General features: G+C 36.0%; 3 protein-coding genes across 9 annotated transcripts in view; 2 read left to right on the plus strand and 1 right to left on the minus strand.

Annotated features, from left to right (window-relative positions):
• Positions 1-804: 804 nt before the first annotated feature.
• Positions 805-5,580, minus strand: LOC123871954 (probable isoaspartyl peptidase/L-asparaginase CG7860). 7 transcript variants are annotated; one of them, XM_045916023.1, is made up of 7 exons: positions 5,559-5,580; positions 3,507-3,706; positions 3,138-3,334; positions 2,541-2,654; positions 1,733-1,901; positions 1,219-1,320; positions 805-1,003 (listed from the first exon to the last, which is right to left on the minus strand). In XM_045916023.1, the coding sequence occupies exons 2-7, from the start codon at positions 3,691-3,693 to the stop codon at positions 831-833; spliced, it is 942 nt and encodes a 313-aa protein (XP_045771979.1). In that variant the 5' UTR covers positions 3,694-3,706; positions 5,559-5,580; the 3' UTR covers positions 805-830. The 7 variants fall into 7 exon arrangements, with proteins under 7 accessions (XP_045771979.1, XP_045771981.1, XP_045771978.1 ...); XM_045916025.1 differs by having other exon boundaries at positions 5,552-5,567; XM_045916022.1 differs by lacking the exon at positions 5,559-5,580 and adding an exon at positions 5,028-5,273.
• A 412-nt stretch (positions 5,581-5,992) lies between these two features.
• LOC123871948 (E3 ubiquitin-protein ligase SMURF1) lies at positions 5,993-16,286 on the plus strand. The gene is made up of 12 exons (XM_045916012.1): positions 5,993-6,181; positions 6,282-6,320; positions 8,099-8,240; positions 9,095-9,195; positions 9,717-9,969; positions 10,244-10,477; positions 10,972-11,084; positions 11,558-11,790; positions 12,150-12,344; positions 12,758-12,997; positions 13,357-13,544; positions 13,843-16,286. The coding sequence occupies exons 1-12, from the start codon at positions 6,127-6,129 to the stop codon at positions 14,489-14,491; spliced, it is 2,442 nt and encodes an 813-aa protein (XP_045771968.1). The 5' UTR covers positions 5,993-6,126; the 3' UTR covers positions 14,492-16,286.
• Positions 16,287-18,122: 1,836 nt separating this feature from the next.
• The window catches only part of LOC123871957, a 33,695-nt gene continuing 29,440 nt past the window's right edge, over positions 18,123-22,377 (plus strand). Inside the window, exon 1 of the mRNA XM_045916031.1 lies at positions 18,123-18,576. Coding sequence (XP_045771987.1) covers positions 18,402-18,576 — 175 coding nt within the window. The 5' untranslated portion in view covers positions 18,123-18,401. The remainder of the gene's footprint in view (positions 18,577-22,377) is intronic.

A 22,377-nucleotide genomic window follows, 5' to 3' on the forward strand; every position in this document is an offset into this window, starting at 1 on the left:
ACGAAGTCTGCTGCACACACAGCACACAGTTGAAGCCATGTTGAAGCGCAAGCCAATGCACAAAACATGCACAAAACGAAGAAGCTTATATTTGTCAAATAGTTGACAAAAAAAAATAGTTATCTATGCCCGACGACTAAAGGTGGGGTGGGTGTGGTCACAGATCAGTGATAATATGAGGGTGAGGTAGAGAAAAATGGCGGCAAAAAACTAAGGTCGTGTAGCCGTCAGCCGAATACGTATAGGTCTAGGTACTGTATTTATTACCATAATTCTTGCATAATTAATTCTGTCCTCTACTATGGCGGTTAATGGCTCATGTATTAATTGTTATTATGGAAGTTAACATACAGGATTTTAAACTGGATTAAATCAATAATAATACTTGATAGAATTGTTTAGGCATACAATACGTTTCAGAATAATTTTATTGATGCCACACGATTTACGTAGGTAACTACCTGCAAACAGAATTCAGTAGTTATGTCGTTATGTCCAATGTCGGAGACGCAAGCTACTTCTGTACCTTATCCAAATCAATTTCTACGGATAAACCGGGATAAACCGTGAAAAGATAACGACCAGACACACTTTCGCATAACTTATAATATTAGTATATATAGATTTATGTTAAAACTTTTATTAAAATAATGGTCAATTTAACATTGAAAATTTTTATTATTATTCAATTCAAAATAATATTATTAATTTATTGTGAACCAATGGTTCCCAAAGTTATATTTCAAAAAAAAACTAAATTACTAAATATATATACTTAATAATAGTATTTTTAAGAAACTGTATTCCACAATAACTTTGTATTCTGTAGTTTACTTAGAAATATAATCCTCTTCAAGGATTTGGTTATGTTCGATTCCATAGTATATTTTGTTTGATTTAATATAAGCCCAAGACATCCTTTTGGAGCTGAAAAAAATGCCAACATCCCCACTCTTGGATAGAGTAATGGCGCCTGCGGTATTTTTGAGACGATCAGTCATTCCTAAAAAAAAAACCAGTTTAGTTAATAATAAAATATAATAAGTAACTATGCCTGTGTTTTTCTTTTTTCTTAGCTACTCACACTAATGTAAGGAAACGTTGTTTTTCTATCAAGTTGATTAGATATATACCTACTTACTATACGTTATAAATGACAGCTTCATGCACAAAACTATTTTTTTTATAGTAAACCAAAAAAAAAATTGCAATAATTACCAGTAACAGCTTCTCTAGTCGCAGTAGCAGCATCAGTGCCATTTTCCATCAGTTTAATAATGCTATGCGCCAGGCAATATTTAAGAATTGATTCACCATGACCTGCATCAAATTAAAAAATAGTTATTATTTCATCAGTACTCATTTTAAGGGGAGATACCTAACTGATTTTTGCAAAACATGAGAAAAACAGATTTTTCACTGTAGGTTACATAAACAAATTAGGTATATCTCTTTAATAAATGAACAACGTTATTAAACATCAAACATTTTCATGGCGAATTTGAAAATTGCAATTATCTAGTCCAGTATACAATTATCCACATGTTAAGAATTCCCGATTAAACCATTTTCGGAATTTTTCCTATCGAAATAATTGTATCAAACCATTTTTCACGAATTTAAAATTTAGAGGCACAAGTAGTCCAATATCAAAGTTATTGGATTTATAGTTTTCAAATAACAAGCTCCTAAAAGTTACAACATTTTCAATATGAGGCCTTAATTTTAGTACCTGTAGTAGAAACTCCACCAACATTATCATCTGCGTAAGTTCCGCTACCAATAAGTGGTGTGTCACCAATACGTCCTACAGCTTTACCATTCATGCCTCCTGTACTGGTTGCAACAGCAATATGTCCATGTTTATCAATGGCAACAGCTCCCACAGTTCCTACACCAGCCTGTAATTATTAACTATTTTTATTTAAATATTGTATTTAATATTTGTATTTAAACATGTAATGATTCGACCGACGAGGGGAAGAACATTATTCAGGCAGGTGTATGGGTCCCCGGTACAGGATCCGCCTCGGCGGACGTCGTTGGCTGGGTTGTGGTTGATCGCTTCGGTGTTCCCGTGATCCAGTCACCATTCGACGCACATGAGTGCCGCTGGGTTTTAGTAGATATTCCGACTGCCTCTCAGCCCGCGAGTGTCACATACCCTCCCCATTTATAGGAGAGATGCAGAAACGCATTTTCCAGCAAAAAAAGGGTTTCATATGAAAATCTCACTACACTTTGTTTTCTTTATTAGGTACTAGAGAATGCCCGCGGCTTCGCCCGCCTGGATTTCGGTTTTTTAAATCCCGCAGGAACTCTTTGATTTTCCGGGATAAAAAGTAGCCTATGTCCTTCCCCGGGATGTAGCCCATGTCTGTACCAAATTTCATCAAATTCGGTTCAGCGGTTGGGCCGTGAAAACGTAGCAGACAGACAGACAGACAGACACACTTTCGCATTTATAATATTAGTATGGATTAGTAATCACCGGGGTATTATAACAGTACAATATAACAAAAATATGTATATCTACTGACCTCATTTTTCATACCAATTTCAGTTCTTCCAAATTCACCATGTTGTAAGAATTCCTCTAGAGCCTTTTTTGCATTTTCAGAAATCAAACTCTCTGGAGGAACTGTCGTGAACCCCTGGATTGAAGAATACTTATGTAAAATTCAATTTTTTTAGAGAATTTAAGTTGAAATGTATAGAGCGCACTTTGATTTTACTTAGACTTAAGTTTTAGTTAAAATGAGACAGATTTATGTCAGCGGTATAACGCTATCTCGTTTTAACAATGTCTTAAGTCTAAGCAAAGTCAAGGTGCGCTCCATAGATGTCAGCCTAAAGGTGCCCACGCACTCGAACTGAACTGCAGCTGAAATGCGTGTCGCGGCAGCGCCCCGCACCATATTCTCTCCAGCCGCGACGCGCGGTAGTGACGCGCTACACGGTACGCGCGTCGCGGCTGGAGAGAATATCTTCGGTTGGTGGACCTATTTTGATCAAAGTTTAAGAAGAATTTAGTGTCCTTCCGAACTATGAAAGTTCCATCTGATCTTAGGTAGGTTCTGTAGGTAAACAAAACAAACTACAATTTTAAATAAAGTCTTTGAACGTATCTAGCTTACCTTTTCCAACGCGAATAATTTAGCACCTTCACCACCTAAAAACGAATGTGGCGAGTCTGTAAGAACCTTATGTGCAATGCTTATAGGATGACTGAAATCTTTGACGAGTGTTACTGCTCCTACATTGAGATCCTCTCCACGCATTATGCTTGCTTCCATCGCTACTTCGCCACGTAAATTTAAAACTGATCCATAACCTACAAATAACTTTACATAAATAATATATCCTGAACTATACTTACATTAATTATACTGATTTTACATGTTTGATATATATCAATAAAAAAAAGTATGAACACTTCTAAATACATAAGTAGGTAGATAGCAAAATGCCTATTTGTATTGTCAAGTAAAAAGGTAAAAACACACCTGCATTAAAGTTTTCATCGTTTTCCATAGATACAACTGCAGCTTCAACCGCATCTAATGCACTTCCCCCTTGTTCTAAGATTTTGTGACCAGCCACCACTGCAATCTTCACACCATCGAATTTTCCTTTTACTCGACTGTCAGAAATATCCCCAGCGCCCCCATGAATAAGTATTATTGGTTCCATTGCAAAGTACCCTCTAAAAATAAAAAAATACCCAAAAATATAAATGTAAGCCCAATCGTATTTTAGATCGTGTATAATAGATATATGATATCTACCAACAGCGGTTTATGTAAGTTATATACTTACTTATTGATGATTCTGTATTCTAAGTAAACTTATGTTCATACTTAAATAAGATAAAACAATGCAATATAAGTACAAATATTTATTTAGGCTCTACAAAACAGTAAATAAACCTTCTACCTTATCAAAATGATATTAGGTAACATGGTGTCTACTTAGGTAAATATATCTTCCTCTAGAATTTTACTGCTTAATGTTACTAGTTCTTATAGTGTTTATAATCGACTTTTTTGTAAACAGGGATCACTTACTTTACTATAAACAACAAGGTCCAAAATGTTTTAAAATACGTCATCTTAAAATATGCTCATTAAACTCTTCGTATTTAATAAGTATTTATAAGTAACTACTTAAATCGAAATATTAACTTGCTTTGTGCTTTGATAAAATGATGACAACGACCTTTTAGGTAATGATCACGACATGGAGCAAGACTTGGTTTTGTGTTGAGTTAGTTGATATCTTAGGCTTATCTTATCCTGTGTCATCCTCTCTTAACGCGTGTAATGTGAAAAAATATCTTCATCAAGTACCTGCATAGTTACCTACTATTTTCTTTATCTTTGCTTGTCGCATAGGTACCTACTTAACTACTTGTAAGTATGTACCTTGATTGTGATTAAAAAAGACAAAAAAATACCTAGCTACCTAAGGGGGTAGGTGGGGGTAGGTAATACCTATGAATTAGGTAGTGGTCACATTTATTTATACATATATTTAAACAACTTTATTGTAATGGCTTTATTGTTAACAAAATTACTAAGAGTAAGAATAGGTACAGGAAGCACTTAAAATACGTAGTTACAAAATAAAACAAAGGGCGACCTTATCACTAAAGTGATCCAACGATCCAACCCACATTGTGGTCACCAAAACATTAAAAAACACCAAATCTTTAAAAAGATCTCATACCTACCTATATTAATAAATAACTACTCAAAATAATATGAATTTAAATCGGGATAGGTCGAATTCCCATGGGCAGCACAAATCGAAGCTCAGCTAGGGGCTTGGCTCTACTAGGTAGAGATCTCATAACTTTTTAACAGTGAAAGCCAATGAAAAAAAAAAGTGAGCTGAAGAGGTTAATTGAATTAAATCACAGAATACTGTTGTGCATCTAAGTGTAAATACAGTAATTAAATAAAAAATAAAGAGTTGTAAGATCACTAGTCACTATCATAGCAGCATATAGTAGGTACAAAACTAACGTATGATAAAGAACAGAGGTTCCCAAACTTTTAAGAGCACTAAACCTGAAATTAGTCCATCATATTTTATCGTCTTCTGTACTTTGCAAAGACTACAATAAGCCCTTAGTAAGTTTAAAACAAAACATTCTAATCTCTATTTAAGTTTGTTTAAAGATTTACGTAAAAGACTCCTTATCAATTTTTTTGTCAAAACTTTTTTGGACTAACTACTTATAACTTAGTACTTCGTCTCGAGTACTTCGAACTTCGAAGTTCGACCCCACCAAAGAAGATGCCAAAGAGCAACTAAAACCGGTAAAATATTTTTATCGATTCAGTGCCGGTTTTACTGTTCCCAGATGGTTCCCAGTGAAATTCCCAGCATGTTCCCAGGGTACATATTTAATATTTTTATACAAAGATAGGCAATTAAATTTAGTCCTTAATCTAGGGTTTTAAACACAGTTCCGCGGTGTTCCCACATAAGTAAGTAGTTACATTGAATACTTATACTACTGGAATAATATTTATATCGCATGTACTTATTACCTATACCTTGTGGGCTTCCAGTTCCGAGAAGGTCAAGCGGCTTGACGTCAAGCCGTAGTTTTGTTTTGCAAGCTACTTGACGGTCGCATTGGCAAGCGTCGAGCTCCTTCTTTTTTTGAAGTTGGTTAATAAAAATAAAAATGGTCAATGTGAAATATTTCAAGGACTTCGTCTGTGTTGGTGTTAGCTGGCGGGCGTGCTCTGCCTTTTTGGAGTGTTTTTTTTGTTAAAACTGACTGGAAAGCGCTCTAAGGGGGTGCCGTGCGTATGGCGGCGAGCGCCGGCACAGACGGGGTCCATACTTGTATAGTTTAACTAACTTGTTACAAATAACTACAAACTTGACATTGGTTAATCTTTGTAAAGCCCGCTAAAGCCAGACGAGAAAGAAAAAAAAAAAAATATAAAGTATGGCAACAATTACTATACTTTTGTCATCTTGTCATTTTGTGTTTTAAAAAAAAGTTAGTGAACAAAAATGGTGGTCACAAGTTTAAGAATTGAAACAATATAAAAATGAAATGATAACCTAGTGTAATGTGTATGTAATTGAAGTATAATAATTATAATGTCTACTCCAGTGTCGAATCGTAAATATGGAGCCCAAAAAATTCGACTTACAAGTAAGTACCTTTCACTGGTTTCTGTTCCGAAAACTTGGTGTGAATTTGGAATTTTAGTATGATTGTCACTCCCTAATTAATGTGAATATTTTTGTTTTAGTACTGTGCGCAAGGAATTTAGTGCGGAGGGACTTATTTCGTAAGTCTTAACACTTTCTTGCTAAATTAACTTCAGTGGTAATTTTATAAGGAAGCTAAGCATTGGCTAATTTTACAGGAAGTCATGCAATCATATGATAATACAATAATATTTTTGTACCTGTAAGGAATTATTTACAAATAGCAAATATTACGAGAGCAGTATATTTAGAATTTCGTCTAAGTTTCCATATAATGTTTCATAATAATGCAGTTGTTGAAGTGTTCCTTGTTGTATGCCTTGGATATATGCATTTTATTAATTTTCTAACTACTTGATTATCCATTGTATCATTGTACTTGAGAAGTAAATTATATAAGAATCAAATAGAATAGTTTATTATTTAAAAAAAACTTTTACAAAAGTGGTATTGAATTGTCAAGTTAACTGTTACTCTACACTGTTTTGGAATGCTCTTATTACTGAGAAGAACCAGCAAGAATAATTGTATGTTTACTATGTTAGGTATACTTATAATGTGTTCTGAGTTTTATGGTGTACTATAAAGTAATAAATAGGTAAATAAGAGACTGCAGTTGCTCTGTATTCTGCTTATTAATACATTAAGTTAATTAATGTCTTAAAACTTTAAGTGAAACTTGACATTGATATACCTTTAGACTCTAATAATGGCTTAATGCAAGAATTTTTGTTTGTTGGTTTATCCTTCAATTGTGCTGCAACAGATTGGCATGATTTTTTACATGCCCAGTTAAGACCAGTAGAGTGCATGTTTGACATGGGCTACTTTTTTATCCTGGGAGAGGAATTTCCACAGGATTTTAAACACCAAAATCCACACAGACGAACTCGCAGGCAAAAGCTAGTCAATAATATTTATTATAATCATATTGAGTCCAAGTAGCTTTTATCTGTATTAGATAAAAATTTCAATGACATGCTCCAGATTTTTTCGGATATTGTTTTGATAATTAAAATAATACTAGGTGATGCCTGCAACTTCATCTGTGTGGATTTAGGTTTTCAAAAAACCCTTGGGAACTATTCCAGTTACTGAGATAAGAATTAACCTATGTCACTTTCCAGTTTTTTAACTATATCTAGGTAAAAAATCTTATTGATTTGTTAGTCTCTTGGGGCATGATTGAAGAACACACTTTCATATTTATAACATGGGTAGTGAAGTCAGTGGCCACAAAATGTAAAATTCAAATCCTAATCTCTAAAAAGACAGATTTAATGAAGTGATCTGTAGTTATTTTAGCTATTAGTTTATTAAATTAGGTTACCTGGCCAAACTAAAGCACTGTTATTCAATATGATTCACTAAAAAATATAGCTTCATAGACAAATAGACTGACACTGAGGTAATTCCTTTAATTTAACTGATATGTGGTATGAGCTAAAACCATTTCTATTAAGTAGTTAATCTAAAAGAAAATATTTGTATGTCCTCAAAGGAATATTATACAATTTTAAAAGTTCTCATGACATAATAACAGTTTCGTAATAGAAAAAGCAAAAAGTGTACCTAAACAATGCAATCTTTTTTTGTGGATTCTAAGTAATGTAGGTTATTTTATAATCATTCTCATTTCATAAAACTATTTAGGTAGTAATTAATTGAATAAATTAAACTGTTATGAATAACACTTTTATAGTAGTTACTTTTATCATTACCTACTATTATTATTACCTACTATTATTATTATAGCTGTAAATGAATAATTATTTATTTGATTTGCAGGGCCTATATGATAAGTCAAAATTTCTCTCTATTTTCACTTTTATTTTAGTTGAAATTTTTGTTTTTCTAGGACTACCAGATCCATTTGCAAAAATATCTGTGGACGGCAGTGGCCAAGTGTACTCTACAAATGCTGTGAAAGCAACTCTCGACCCAAAGTGGAATACACATTATGATCTTTATTTAACAAAGGGTGATGGTATTACAATTAGGTATGTTAGCTATACTTATTATAATCACTTACTCTTTACTAAATATTTTTTTAATTTAAACATGTTAAACATGACTAATTGCCCTTTTTTTCTCTTGTCTGGCTTTACACTGATTAGCCAATGTCAAGTGTGTAGTTATTTACAATTTAGGGGAAACTATATGTATAAGTATGGATTTCGTCTGTGCCGGCGCCCACCGACATACACGCAGCGCCCCTTTAGAGCGGTTCCCAGTCAGTTAACCACCACCATAAACACCAGCAGAACTCAAAAACCGGCCACTTCTAACAAAAAAAACACTCCAAAAAGGCACAACAAGCGCCAGCTAACGCCACCACAGACGAAATCCCTAATTGCCCTTTACTTTCAAACAAAAGCTTGTGCTATAAGGATCTGAAGTTTGAGACATGGTGATTTACACAGATTATAGACTAAAGATTAAATACACAAGACAGAAACACCTCATGTTCAGATTTGACTACTTGTTTTGCACACTTTATATGACAATTAGAACTTCGGATTTTCTTAACAATTAATTAGTTACCCGAAGTTGAAAGAGGCTGCTTTTAATAGAGAAGCTTTTCGGATGATGATCGCCAAACTTCGCTTCAAAGAAGGCACACGATGATGATGATGATTTTCTTAACAAATAAATTATATTATGTAGCATATTTGAGAGTGATCTGTATATCAATATTTCTAAAATGGTATGGTTTGATTCGCAAACAAAGAATGTTCAAAACAAAGATATTGCTTGAATGCCATTAGTTCTGTAATTAATATTTGGCCATGAATGTTGAATGGTGCAATGCATCAGATGATGTCCTTTGTTCTAATGTCTAAATGCTTTTCAGTGTATGGAATCAGCGTAAAGTTCACAAACGCCAGGGTTCTGGTTTCCTTGGTTGTGTTCGGATTCAGCCATCGACTGTGCACAAATTAAAAGATACTGGATGTGAGTTTTCAATATATTTTATACTAAGTAGATGATGCCCGAGATTTTGTTTGTGTGGATATAAAAAAATTCTTTTTAAAATCCACTAGTACCTTCCGGGATAAAAAGTTGCCTATGTCCTTTTTCAGGATGCAAATTATCTCTGTACAAAATTTCATAATGATTGGTTTAACAGATTGGCTGTGGAAGCTAGCAAATGGACACACTTTCATATTCATAATATTAGAATGGATTTTAAAAAACATTTATCACAGTGTATTCAATATAATCTAGATCTAAGATGCCATTGAATGTGTAGATTTAGTCTGCAAATACTTTAAAACCAAACTTATTGTAGGGTTTCACTTTTGCAGTAGGTACTGAATCACTCAATACTGAATCTGTATTGAATATGTGATTTTTGACATTTTGCCCTAACAAGAAAACATCGAAAAACACATAACATTAAAACAAAAACAACATTTGGATCTCTCTTTGTTCATTAATATTTCTTAAGGTTAATTTTACCCATACTTTTTCAGATCAATGCCTCGAACTTTGCGAAGACAGTTCTGGAGAGACATGTGGGGTTCGTGGTCAGGTCATAGTATCCCTCTTGTCTCGAGATGGCGCCCGAGGGGAACCGGCATCTGCGGCCGGAGAAGGATCGCCACTCGCTGTAGTGGGCCCTGCCGGTGAAGTACGGACCCCGAGGGACCCTCCTGTGAACTCCAATGTGGCAAACTTACCATTGCCACAACATTGGGAGGAGAGGAGGTGCAGCAATAGTGGAAGGTAAGGTATACAGATGTGTGGTGTACAAGGACAGATCCGATTAATTAAACTTAAAACCATGCAGACTAAGTTGCGGGTACAGTGCCTGGCAAACAATTTGGGTATTGACGCGATTGGCTGGCGAATGGCGGGTGCACGCGATTGGATGATCAGTCGGCGCGAGTGCACACGATTGGTTGATACGTCGACTTTCGCTTCTAGGATTCGCCAATTTTCTCCCACTCTGCTGCTTCAGGTCTGGGCACTATATCATCTAGTGATTTATAACTTTCAGGATATACTACGTGAACCACGCTCTCCGGCAGACGCAATGGGAGCGACCGGTGGAGTCTCAACCCGCGTCGCCGCCGCCAACCACACCCCCCACCACCCCCGCCCCCTCCCCTGCACCTACCAGCCCCGTCACACCCCTATCACCCGCCTCCCCTACCTCCCCCGTCACGCCCACTTCACCCGCTTCACCAGTGTCTGAGAACGATGTTAGCCATGCTGCTTCTATATCATTAAGGTACCCTTTTTAGTTTTTCCTATATTTTTGAAATCAAAACTTTTTAGGTACATTGGGCGATTTTGGGACGGGTAAAAACTTCAAGTTCGCGTCAGCAACATTCTAATTTTATTAGCTTTAAAATTTGTTTCTTAACACAATCTTTGAAAATTAAATTTTTAAGTGGAGTGTCAAGTATGCTCCTGAGTTAGGAGGTATTATAAAATTAAGAGCTGTTAGGACTTCTAACAGCTCTTAATTTTTTTCATAGTGTTATAAAAAGAGGAAGAAACAGTTATAAAAATAAATGATTCAGTAAGTTGTCTGAGGTTGAAAATTATAGAGCGCACTTTGTCTTTGCTTAGAAGTTAGAAGACTTAAGTTTCAGTTAAAACGAGACAGATATATGCCAGCGGTATAACGTTGTCTCGTTTTAACAGTGTCTTAAGTCTGAGCAAAGTTCAAGTGTGCTCTATAGATCTTAGCCTGAGAGAGATGTATTTTGTTTAATTTAGACCCGAGCCTCAGCCACAGACTGCAGCAAGAACTCGACAGCCGAGCACCCCATCCTCGCCTTCCACTGTGACGCCCGTAGTCGTAGCAGCAACTGATCTACCGCCTGGATATGGTAAGGCGAACTATAAACCTCAATTTTCAGCTGTCATGCATTGCTTACTCTATTTTTTTTTGTACCAACATAATTCAACCACTATCCAATGGATCGGTATGCCTTGGTTAATTAAATTCTAGGGCATATCTGAGCAACCTTATAAAACTATTTGGACTATTATTTATTTTTAAATTGAATAATACCTATGGCTTGAGTTATAGTATGGCTATAAGTTATGAAGTTTTTCGTGTCACAGCTAATACATGCATAGCTCAAAAACTGGCTACCATTATCCTCTGGTTTAGATAAAATGTTTCAAATTTTGCCCAATCTCATACATGAAATATGCTAGTCCAACCCTTAAAATTCCTCTGTGGAAGTACTGAATAATCTTTTTGTCAAACTGTGCCTATAGCATTGAAGTTTGTAATAGTTTAGATGTGTTGTTACACTATTTACGTTGATTCATGGTTTCTTTTTCATTTTAACAGAAATGCGAACAACGGCCCAAGGACAAGTTTACTTCTACAACAGTGTAACGGGCGCATCAACATGGCACGACCCACGTGTGCCACAACACTTGCGTCACTGTGCAGCTGCGGCCGGCCCGCTGCCCCCTGGCTGGGAGATGAGACATGCACCCTCCGGCCGACCATACTTCGTGGACCACAACAACCGCACTACGCAGTTTACTGACCCCCGTTTAGCTTTGTCAGCTCGACTGGTGAGTTTTCTAGCTAAAGAGCGCATGAAAATGGCACGACCCGCATGTGCCACAACATTGGCGTCACTGCAGCCGCGGTAGACCCGCTGTCTGTCTCTCTGTCTGTGTTTTGGTTAGGTACATCATTAAAAAAAAATGTGTTTCAATTTTCAAAGTAAGATAACTACATAAATATCAAGTGGGGTATCATATGAAAGGGCTTTACCTGTATATTCTAAAACAAGGTTTTATTTATTTTTATGGATAATAATTTTTGATTTATCGAGCAAAATGTGGGGAAAATTACCCAAGTACGGAACCCTCGGTGCGCGAGTCTAACTCGCACTTGGCCGGTTTTTTTAACTTTTTCATGCTTCCAGACACCGCCATTAGACGCAGTTCCCCCAGTACCTGCCACTCCCCCCACCGCCGCCCCGGCGTCGCCCCCCGCGTCCATCGAACCGCCCGACGCCGACGCTCTGCCGAAATACAAACGAGACTTGGCCGCCAAAGCGAGGGTCCTACGTGCAGAGTTACAGGCTTTGCAACCGCAGACTGGCCACTGTCGAATCGAGGTATGAGGGATGTTTTAATGACCTAATTCACATTTTTTTCCTTTAACAAACCAAAAGATAACAAGTCCAAGAGATGACAAGGCAAAAGATGACAAGTCAAAAGATAGATAAGAAAGGTGTATAAATTTCTCCTTTATTTATTAAGTTGTAGCGTATTTTAACCGACTTCAAAAAAGAAGGTTATCAAAGTAAAGAACTTATATGCACTTTATTTGTTATTGTATACACAAGAGTGAAAATAACAATAAAAGAACAAAAAAAAAGACAAGTAGGATACAAAAGCTATCTCTAACACATAACCTTAGGAATATATTCTCAATTTGGCTCGTTTTTCGCCTTAGAGTATGTTGTTCACTACAAACAATCCTGATGAAACCTTACCTTGAAGTATCTTATGGTTCTATCTTCCACAGGTATCACGTAACGAAGTACTGGAAGAATCGTACCGGCTCGTGATGAAGCTACGGGGCAAGGAGCTGCGCAAACGATTGCTCGTCAAATTCCGCGGCGAAGAGGGGCTGGACTATGGCGGCGTTGCGAGAGAGTGGTTGCATTTACTGGGAAGAGAGCTGTTCAATCCGCACTATGGACTATTCCAGTATGCGAATGCTGGGGACGATAGATATGCGTTACAGATTAATGCGGACTCAGGGGTAAGTGCATTTATAGTTCGGTTATATTTTGTTCTTTATAAATTCAGACACGAGAATGTTTTACCCGCTGAAATTCACGACACGAAATTTTTGGGTCAAAATTCTAGTAGGTACGTAAATGTTTCACCCTGTAAAATTCATACAAAAATATTGCGCTCATTAAAACTCCGTAAAGTTCTGGCACAGATATACTTCGCCCAGTATATGGGCGAAGTATATCTGTGGCACGTAAATGATAGTACTCAGTAAAATGGCCCAAACATTTTTTGCATTATGTATAATTATGGTATATTATAAAAATTATGGTGCAAATATCAAAATATGCATTTTGTCTAATCTTGTATTGCTTTGTCTTTCAGGTGAACCCTGAGCATCTGTCGTACTTCCACTTCGCGGGGCGTATCTTGGGAGTAGCGTTGTTTCACGGACATCAGCTGGACGCCGCGTTCACTGCGCCCTTCTACAAGCAGCTGTTAGGAAGACCAATCACGTTGAGAGACATAAGGGATGTTGATCCAGAACTGCATCGGTCACTGTCTTGGATGCTGTGAGTATTCAATTTTTTTGAAGTGAAAACTTCTTTAGGTGCATTGGGTGATTTTGGGATGGGTAAAAACTTTTTGGTGAGAGGCTACGGCCGTGGCTAGTTAACACCCTACCGGCAAAGCCGTGTTGCCAAGCGATTCAACGTTCTCGTACGATGCCGCTAGGAAACCGATCAGGGCTATAGTTTTAATGAAACTACTCCTTCCAAGTCAGCCCACTTCAAATAAAAATAAGTACAATTCAAACAAAAATAAGTATCATTTCAACTTTTTTCAATGATTTTTCTATTTTAATTTCAGGGATAACAGCATAGCCGGTGTAATAGACACAACATTCTCTGTCGAGTGTTCATCGTTCGGTGCAGTGCGGAGCGTGGAACTGAGGCCTGGCGGGACTAACGAGACAGTTACTGATACAAATAAGCGTGATTATGTGAGACTGTACGTAGCACACCGATTCACTAGAGGCGCTGAGCGTCAATGGCTCGCTTTACAACGCGGCCTTGCAGACATCATTCCACCACAACTCCTCAGGCCGCTTTCCCCGAGAGACCTTCAACCGTTACTAGCAGGAAGAGCGGACCTCGACCCGGCCGATTGGCGCCGGCACACGCGGCTCAAACACGTCAACCCAGACGCTCCAATAGTGGGCTGGTTCTGGGAAATAGTCGAAGAGTTCGACGCTGAAATGCGAGCGAGACTTCTACAATTCGTTACAGGGTCTAGACGCGTCCCGCTCGCAGGATTCCGCGCTTTACAAGGCTCCACAGGCGCTGCCGCTCCTAGACTATTCACGTTGCACTTAGTAGCCGACGCCTCCCCTGATTCCCTTCCAAAAGCACACACCTGCTTCAATCGTCTCGATCTTCCCCCTTATCCGAGCAAAGAAAGGCTGCATGACAAACTTAAACAGGCAGTCCTGGAAACCGCTGGGTTTGCCGTTGAATGATATTACTACCATTTTTAATTGTGTTCGATTTTCGTGTTCTACGTTGTATGTAGCTATATTATTTAAAGGCTGTAGTGTTTTTTTACTACAGCTGTACCAATCGGATGGTGTTGCACTATGAATACCATATCGCGATTCTGGTATTGCAAGATTTCAAGTACATACGGGGCTCGATTGCAGTAGAGTGATAGCGACAATGTCACGATCGCAATCACCTCAGATTGGTTGATGCTCGCTCACTATTCGTTACAATGCATTGTTGCAACAAGAATACCATAAATTCAGCCAATCACGACAGTATTTCCTCAATACAGGATCGCGATATTGCGTGTCGCGTGATAATTCCAATAGGTCCCATTGATTTTAATGGGAGGTGTAAGTGGAACATAAGCAATTTTTGAGACTGACAGAAATGAGAAACAAAACGACATGACAGAATAGATATGCTATTTAGGAAATGTAACTTCGAAATCAAATTATTACGCATAGCTATTTTACAAGTTTTATATTGAATAGATGATCTATTTCTTCATTTATGTTGAGTAGTTACTGCATAGAGATGTATATAAAAGAGGTGTACTTCCATTATTTTAACGTTTAATATACTTGTTATAATATTGCTTATCTGTATTGTGAGGTATTACAAAATAAATTATCTAATTGTGTTTAAACAATAGGTATTTAAAAATGTATTATCCATATTTGCACCTACATAACATTATTTGTGTGGCACAACTCTTTCGTACTAAAAAGATAAAGTATAAATTATTATTAATATGCTCAAAAGTTTGTACGATTTCCATGATATCTTAGTTTTAAGATCTGTAATCAAAAAAAAAACATTGTTTTACATAGAGTAAAAATCATTGTTTTACGTAGAGTCATTGCTCGATATTTTGGCGGGAGGGAGGGAAAATGATTTTATTTTAAAGGGATGAACCAAAGATTCTGACGAATTAAGAACCACCTCCTTTTTGAATTCGGTTAAAAATAAAGGTATTTTATACTTTTAAACTAAAATCATTTTCTAAATCACCACAATTAAATAAAAATCAAATAGTTGTATCCTTATAAGAATAGTTAGAATTCATATGGCCAACGATTCATAATAATTTTGTAATGATACTTGCTGAATTAAGTTTCATTATTAATCATCACTTGTGCTTTTTATGTGTATGTAAAGGTTTGAAGGTTGATTGTGATTGCATTTTTATTAAAACACTTATAATATTTACAACAAAACTGGTTGCACATCGCACAATAAATTATTTTGCAACATTTTGTGTATTTTGTGTATGATTTCAGTACAAAATCACAAGAGATGTGTTCGCCTGATATTAAACTGATTTGAATTTTATATTCTTTCAATTCTTTATTTGCATAAATGTGGGTATGTGTGCATAGAGATATTACACAGTTTTGGTAATTAATTGGATTTGATTTATTAGGTAATTGCTCATAAGGTGCCTTATTATTTGAAATAACAGGAATTATATTATTCATGTATATAAATGTAAACGCTTTTATGATCTAACTGATGAATTATTCATAAATAATTATTATTTAATTGCATTAACATTATACAATATTTTAAAAATATGTCATAATTATACAATTGTAACATAATTGTAATTTTAAGAGGTGATTGATGATGCAAGTTAAAATACAATATTTATAACAAGGAAGAGTGCCTTTTACCTTTTAAATAACAATATAGTAATAGCTTTAGAAATGTATGACTGTTAGCTATGTAGAATGATTAACGGTAATAAACTATAATATTTTTGCACATTTATTTTATTTTTATTTCCTTGAACCTTATTCTAGTAGCGATATGATAGTTTGAGCTAATTCAGATAACTATAGGCAGAACCGGTAACGCAGCAGAAGAACAAATAATATACTAACTACCTATCTGCTTTTATCAATCTTTTCAAAATTCCTATGGACTCCCTAGTTTCGGATCCAACAAATCTTTCGAACCTGATGATTAACTATTAAGTAAGATAAGTAAATACATAGCTGTTGTAGTAATAGTACTGATGATAAGTAAGTGTCTAATAAAGAAAGTAGGAGTAGGTAGGTCGCAAGTTCGAAAAACCGATTTTGGGGTCCCAACTTCCAAGATGCTGAAGGTTGAGTACGTAAATTATAATTTTTTACTGAGTTAGAGTGGTACTGAGTTAGTATATTCTTTGATACACTATACACTTATTAGTATACACTTATTACTAGTTAGTATACACTTATTACTCAGTAGTAATAAGTGTATACTCCTTTTCATGAATTGTTATGTTGACTAATAAAATTCATGTTTCCATTTTCTGTGTTTTTGTTGTCCATGACTTGGAAGTTGGAACCATGTTGGAACAAGAAAGTCGTAACCGACGGTTTCGACTTTTGAACTCGAAACATCGATGATGATATTCGAAAAGTGTTGCATATCGAAATATTTTCCCAAAATTATGGTTAAAACGGGGCGTTAGTAGTTAGGTTGTTTTTTTTTTTAATAAAACATAAGACTATCTAACTACGACTAAGAGGTAAAGGTATGCCGACTAATTTGAAGGTGCACCAACTTTTCTAGAAGCACATTGATTTATCTAGACGTATATTATTTAGAGATACGCCAGCTACTTTAAAAGTACGCTGACTATTTTAAAGTCCCGGCGACTAGGTACTTTACAGATATGCTAACTACTTTACAGCTTTGACAGCTCCTTTACGAGGTACGCTGGCTATTTTGGAGGTAAGCACGCAGGCAATTCTAAAGGTACACCGACTTTTTTAGACTTTAGAGATACGCCGGCTTGTATTTCTAGGTACGCCGGCGTCGACGTAGGTACCTTAAAAATTTCATCAGAACTCTTATTTTCCGGGATGATAACTAATTAGTTAAGTAGCTTAGGTCCATCCCTGAAATGCAAAACCAAAATTTGACAAATATTGAATCGGCCGTGAAAACTAGCAGACAAACTGATATACTTTCGCAATTGTAATTTGGTATGAAAGGCTAGAGTAATATGAGTTTTACCTAAATAAGGCTGAAATCTATAGAGCGCACTTTGACTTTGCTCTGACTTAAACGAGACAGATTTATGTGAGAGATATAGCTCTGTCTCGTTTTAACTCTGTCTTAAGTCTAAGCAAAGGCAGAGCGCGCTCTATAGATCTCACCCTAAGAGTCAGCAGATTTGTTTTCAGTCAGTGTATGGCAGATTCTTTATTTTCGCGATGATAACACTGAGACTAGCATCAGCAATGTTGCCAGCTTATTGCTTTTGGTACCTACTAGATTATTAATGATTTTTAAAAAAAATATTTTGCCATCGAACTATCAATTGGGAAGTACTTAGTCACTAGTACTTAATATTTCTTTGATTTAAATGCTTAAAATTTTATGGTAGTGCCTAGTGAAGTCTATAATAAAGCATTTATTTTTGCGTTTATTACTGGTTGATCTGGGGGTATACGTGAACTATTTTTTTTTAATTTGCCAGTATTTTCCGAGATATTTTATATTTAACCATTCAGAGTTTTTTACCACTTAAAGGTAGTGAATTTTTGAGGCTGCTTTAGAGTTTAGTGCATGTTTTGGAAAGTAGTTGGCAACACTAACCGTCAGTCATCAAATGACAATCGTCAATCGTCAATTCGCATTCGGCATCGGCAAGCATAGTAATCGGAATCGGCGTGTATTCGTTCAATTTCTTTGTTTTGGCCTTTTGAGTAGCTCTTGCGTTACGTTTCAATTATCACGCGTTATTAGTAAGCGAAGCACAAGCCACAATTGTTTTATGTATCAGTTTAGTTGATAATAAAGTCAACGATACAAACCATTGACGGTAATGTGAGTGCGCCTTCAATAAGTGGTGAAATAGTGAAATATTTGTTATTGAATTGAATCAAGATGCCGACCAGTGCCGTTTACCAGCCGACGACGGTGACCTACGAGCAGCAGCCTAGTGACCAGCGCTGGAACTGCCCTATCAGTTACTTCTCACGACGAGTGACAAGTAGCCTGAATCGCGCAGTCTGCATACGACTCGGCCTTTGCCTTTTGGGCAGCACTTTGTTTATTGTTGGTAAGTGGAGCCAATGGGGAAAATCTTTCATGGATAATAAACTTATAGCTTACACAATACACATATGTTACACCATCAAATAAACATCAAATTGCGAACCTCCAACTTTTTTGAAGTCAGATATAAATATGAATGACAAATAGGTAACAAAGTTTATGTGTTTATTCAACAGTTTTTATGGTTTTTACAAATAGACTAAAGACAACTAGCTGAAAAACAAAGCATTGGATAAAACAGTCAGATTGTAAAAATGTAAAGATTTAACTTATAAGGTATTTAATTCCCTAGCCTTACTATGTTTCATATAATCTTAAGAGTTATAACCATCTTTAAGGTAAGTACTTCGTAACTCATGTAGGTATGAAACTTTAACTACTTGCAACTTAGTTTGTACTTTACTGTGAAAAATAAGTAACGAAATCTCAATCAGTTTGATGTATTTGGTCATTGTTATGTTCTTTACAGTTGAAACCCATACTCATTGGGTAAACAGTCAGAATGAACTAGAGTGAGGGAACTCTTGGTTTGATCCTGAACCGAGGATATGTCAAATTACGCACAGGTTTATCTAAAATTCTTTACTTGATAGGGTCCCGTTTAAGAAATTAGCTCTAGTATTGACTATTCTCACAAATTAGTCAATACTACAGCAAATTTCTTAAATTGGACCTTTTTAAGTAAAGACTTTTGTATAAACCTACCTGTGAGTGTGATACTGCCATTGTCGCAATTAAAATGCCATAAGCCTAAGTTGTCAAATTGCGAGAAACCAAATTAAATTTGAATTTCGCAGGCAAACCCGTCTCATGCCCCTTAAACAAAATATGCAGAACTATAATCCTATTAGAAAAGGTACTTATTGGTAATCATACCTATAATATTAACTACAGTAATTTTCCTAATTTAAAACTAAGTACTTAAAAAGTGACATCACCTTTGTTTGTACACAAAAATTGTAAGTTGAACATAATTAACTATGTACGAAAAAAAAAAATGTTTTTCATCTCACTCCTGAGACCCTTATAGGGTTCCTTTTTTCTTTTAAGGTATGGAACCCTGGAAATTAAAGTATTTTTCTTGTATGATGGTATGGAATCCTTCATGTGGGAATCTAACTTGCACTTGAACAGATTTTTTGCCTCAAAGTCAAAAATCATACTAGTCTTGAGTCATTGTAGAAAGGTTTGGGAACCCATCGCATTATAATCCCAAGAAAACCCCTACCATTATGTGATTAATGGAAAAGAGTCACACCCCTCAGCAATGAGTTATATGACATGGAAAGACTTGGTTCAGTATAATTGGGCAATTTAATATTCCATTCAGCAATATAAAAAGTTCACTAGTTACACCGGTAACAGTTATTACATTGCTAAATATAGAAAAGTTTGTGTTTCCTGTTCCTACCAACAATAATAATGTCACTTCCTTTTTGTAACCATGAATTTTAATAATACTATGAAAGAGGGAATAGCAACTTTACATCCTTGAATATAAAATAGTTAGTGTCAGTCATAAATCATAATTGATACTTAGATACTGATTAAGTAACCCTAACCATAAAACTGTAATAGTGTAGTGTTTAGGACGTCCGCCTCCTAATCGGAGGTTGGGGGTTCGGCCCGAACACGCATCTCTAACTTTAAGGAGTTATGTGCGGATTAAGTAATCACAATATATCACTTGCTTTAATAGTGAAGGAAAAAATCGTGAGGAAACTTTCATGCCTGAGAGTTTCTCCATAATATTCTCAAAAGTGTGAGAAGTCTGCCAATGTACACTTGGCCAGCGTGATAGACTATGGCCAAAACCCTTCTCACTCTGAGAGGAGATTCGTGCTCTGTTATGAACCGGCAATTGGTCAATCATGATGATAATGAACCGTAACATAAGTACTTACTGGTTAAGTACGTAATATTGAACTAAGTACAGCTTTGTACTCATAATGGATAAAGTACAGATGTGGTTGTTGCGAAAATGGGTCAAAGTAGCAGAGGTAGAATACCTAAAAAAAATTACGAGACATTTCACCGCGTTTAATAGCCCTCATCGAGTGACAGAAGGGCTGGCTCATTTTTTGCGCAACGGATCAGCTTGGCTGTCCAGTATGGAAATGCAGCCAATATTCTTGGCACCATTCCACGCGGGCATGATTTGTTGTATAGTAATAAGATAGGCTAGTTTTAAGTTTTATTGTAATATTTTCAATAAAAGCTAAAAAAAAAGTAGCGATAAGTGTTGAAAGATCTTCCACTAGGTAGACCAACGACATCAAACGAGTCGCACAGAGCCGCTGGATTCAGGCGGCGCAAGACTGTGATGTGTGGAAGTCCCTACCAATCCAAGTTCAGCAGACAGCAGTGGACGTAGCTATCTGTTGATAATAGCAATGAATGATTAAGTAATTACTTCGTAGTTAGTTACTTATCCAAACTGTTATAATAAGTTACTAGGTTTGGCTGTTTCCTCTTTCACTATCAACTTTATCCTTGTAGAAATTTCAGGGTTAACTTAAATTGTGTAGATAGGTACCTTACCTATACCTACTTCGAATACTTCGCCAGCGGCGATTCAAGTACAATCTTTAAAAAAGAATTGCCGTGATTTATCGAATGTGTTGAATACCTAAACATTTTAAACATAATTTTGTTCAAACAGAACAAAATCCATTTCTATTACTTACCTATCTAGGTACTTAATGTAACCATTTCTTTGTTTATCCAATAGTTGAGTTGGTCTCAAACGAAATGTATCATTAGGTATATTCATTTGTAAGTGAAAGCAGTCTTGTCTTCCGACGCTTATAATGCCTCTGCCCACGATTGACGTCTACCTCCGCTGCTTTGACCCATTTTCGCAACAACCACATCTGTACTTTACCCATTATGAGTACAAAGGAGTCTGTAGTTCAATATTACATTATGAAATTAAGTAGTCCCGCGACTTCGTCCATATGTAAACGGATTTAAAAATCCTGTGAGAACTCTTTTATTTTTAACCCCCGACCCAAAAAGAGGGGTGTTATAAGTTTGACGTGTGTATCTGTGTATCTGTGTATCTGTCTGTGGCCTCGTAGCGCCTAAACGAATGAACCGATTTTAATTTAGTTTTCTTTGTTTGAAAGGTGGCTTGATCGAGAGTGTTCTTATTATAAAACTATCTTCTATGCAAACTTAAAGTAGGTAGGTACCTACCTACTTATCGTAAGTTTGTGATAATTAAGTTGTCTAATATAAAGTATATCTACTTACTTCGGGTATGACAAAAATAAACTTCTGCGGAATACGTGTTTTTTCCAAGAAATATATTTTATTTAGTCATTTATTTAAAATCTTACTCTTGAATGATTTTAAAATCACGTTGACGTCATTTTTGGCGTCAAGGAAGTGACAAAACCTGTAAGGGTCACATCTTAAGAGGAAAACCATCTCGAATGACTTAGACGATTTCACCTTCAAACTAGCAATTTTGACATGTCATGACCCTCTATTGACAATTAATCAAGCAGACATTTCAATCTGCGAAATTTACGCGGACTTTTAGTATTTTGACGTAGGAGGGTAAAAGATCCAGTACATGAACGAATAAGGATTACCCTGACTTTCACCTAAAATTAAGATATATGAGAATTGTTCTATATATAATTTTTATTTTTTGTGTATCTGTACACAGTATATCAAAAAATCAAATAAAATGCGTGGTATTAATTATTATAAATTATTTTATTTAACAAAAGGATAAATTGCCAGTAAATGAACTGGAAATTTCAGTGAATGAACGAACTCTATCTAGTGCATAAAC

This window comes from Maniola jurtina, chromosome 14 (assembly GCF_905333055.1).
Source record: "Maniola jurtina chromosome 14, ilManJurt1.1, whole genome shotgun sequence".
In the NCBI taxonomy this organism is placed as follows: domain Eukaryota; kingdom Metazoa; phylum Arthropoda; class Insecta; order Lepidoptera; family Nymphalidae; genus Maniola; species Maniola jurtina.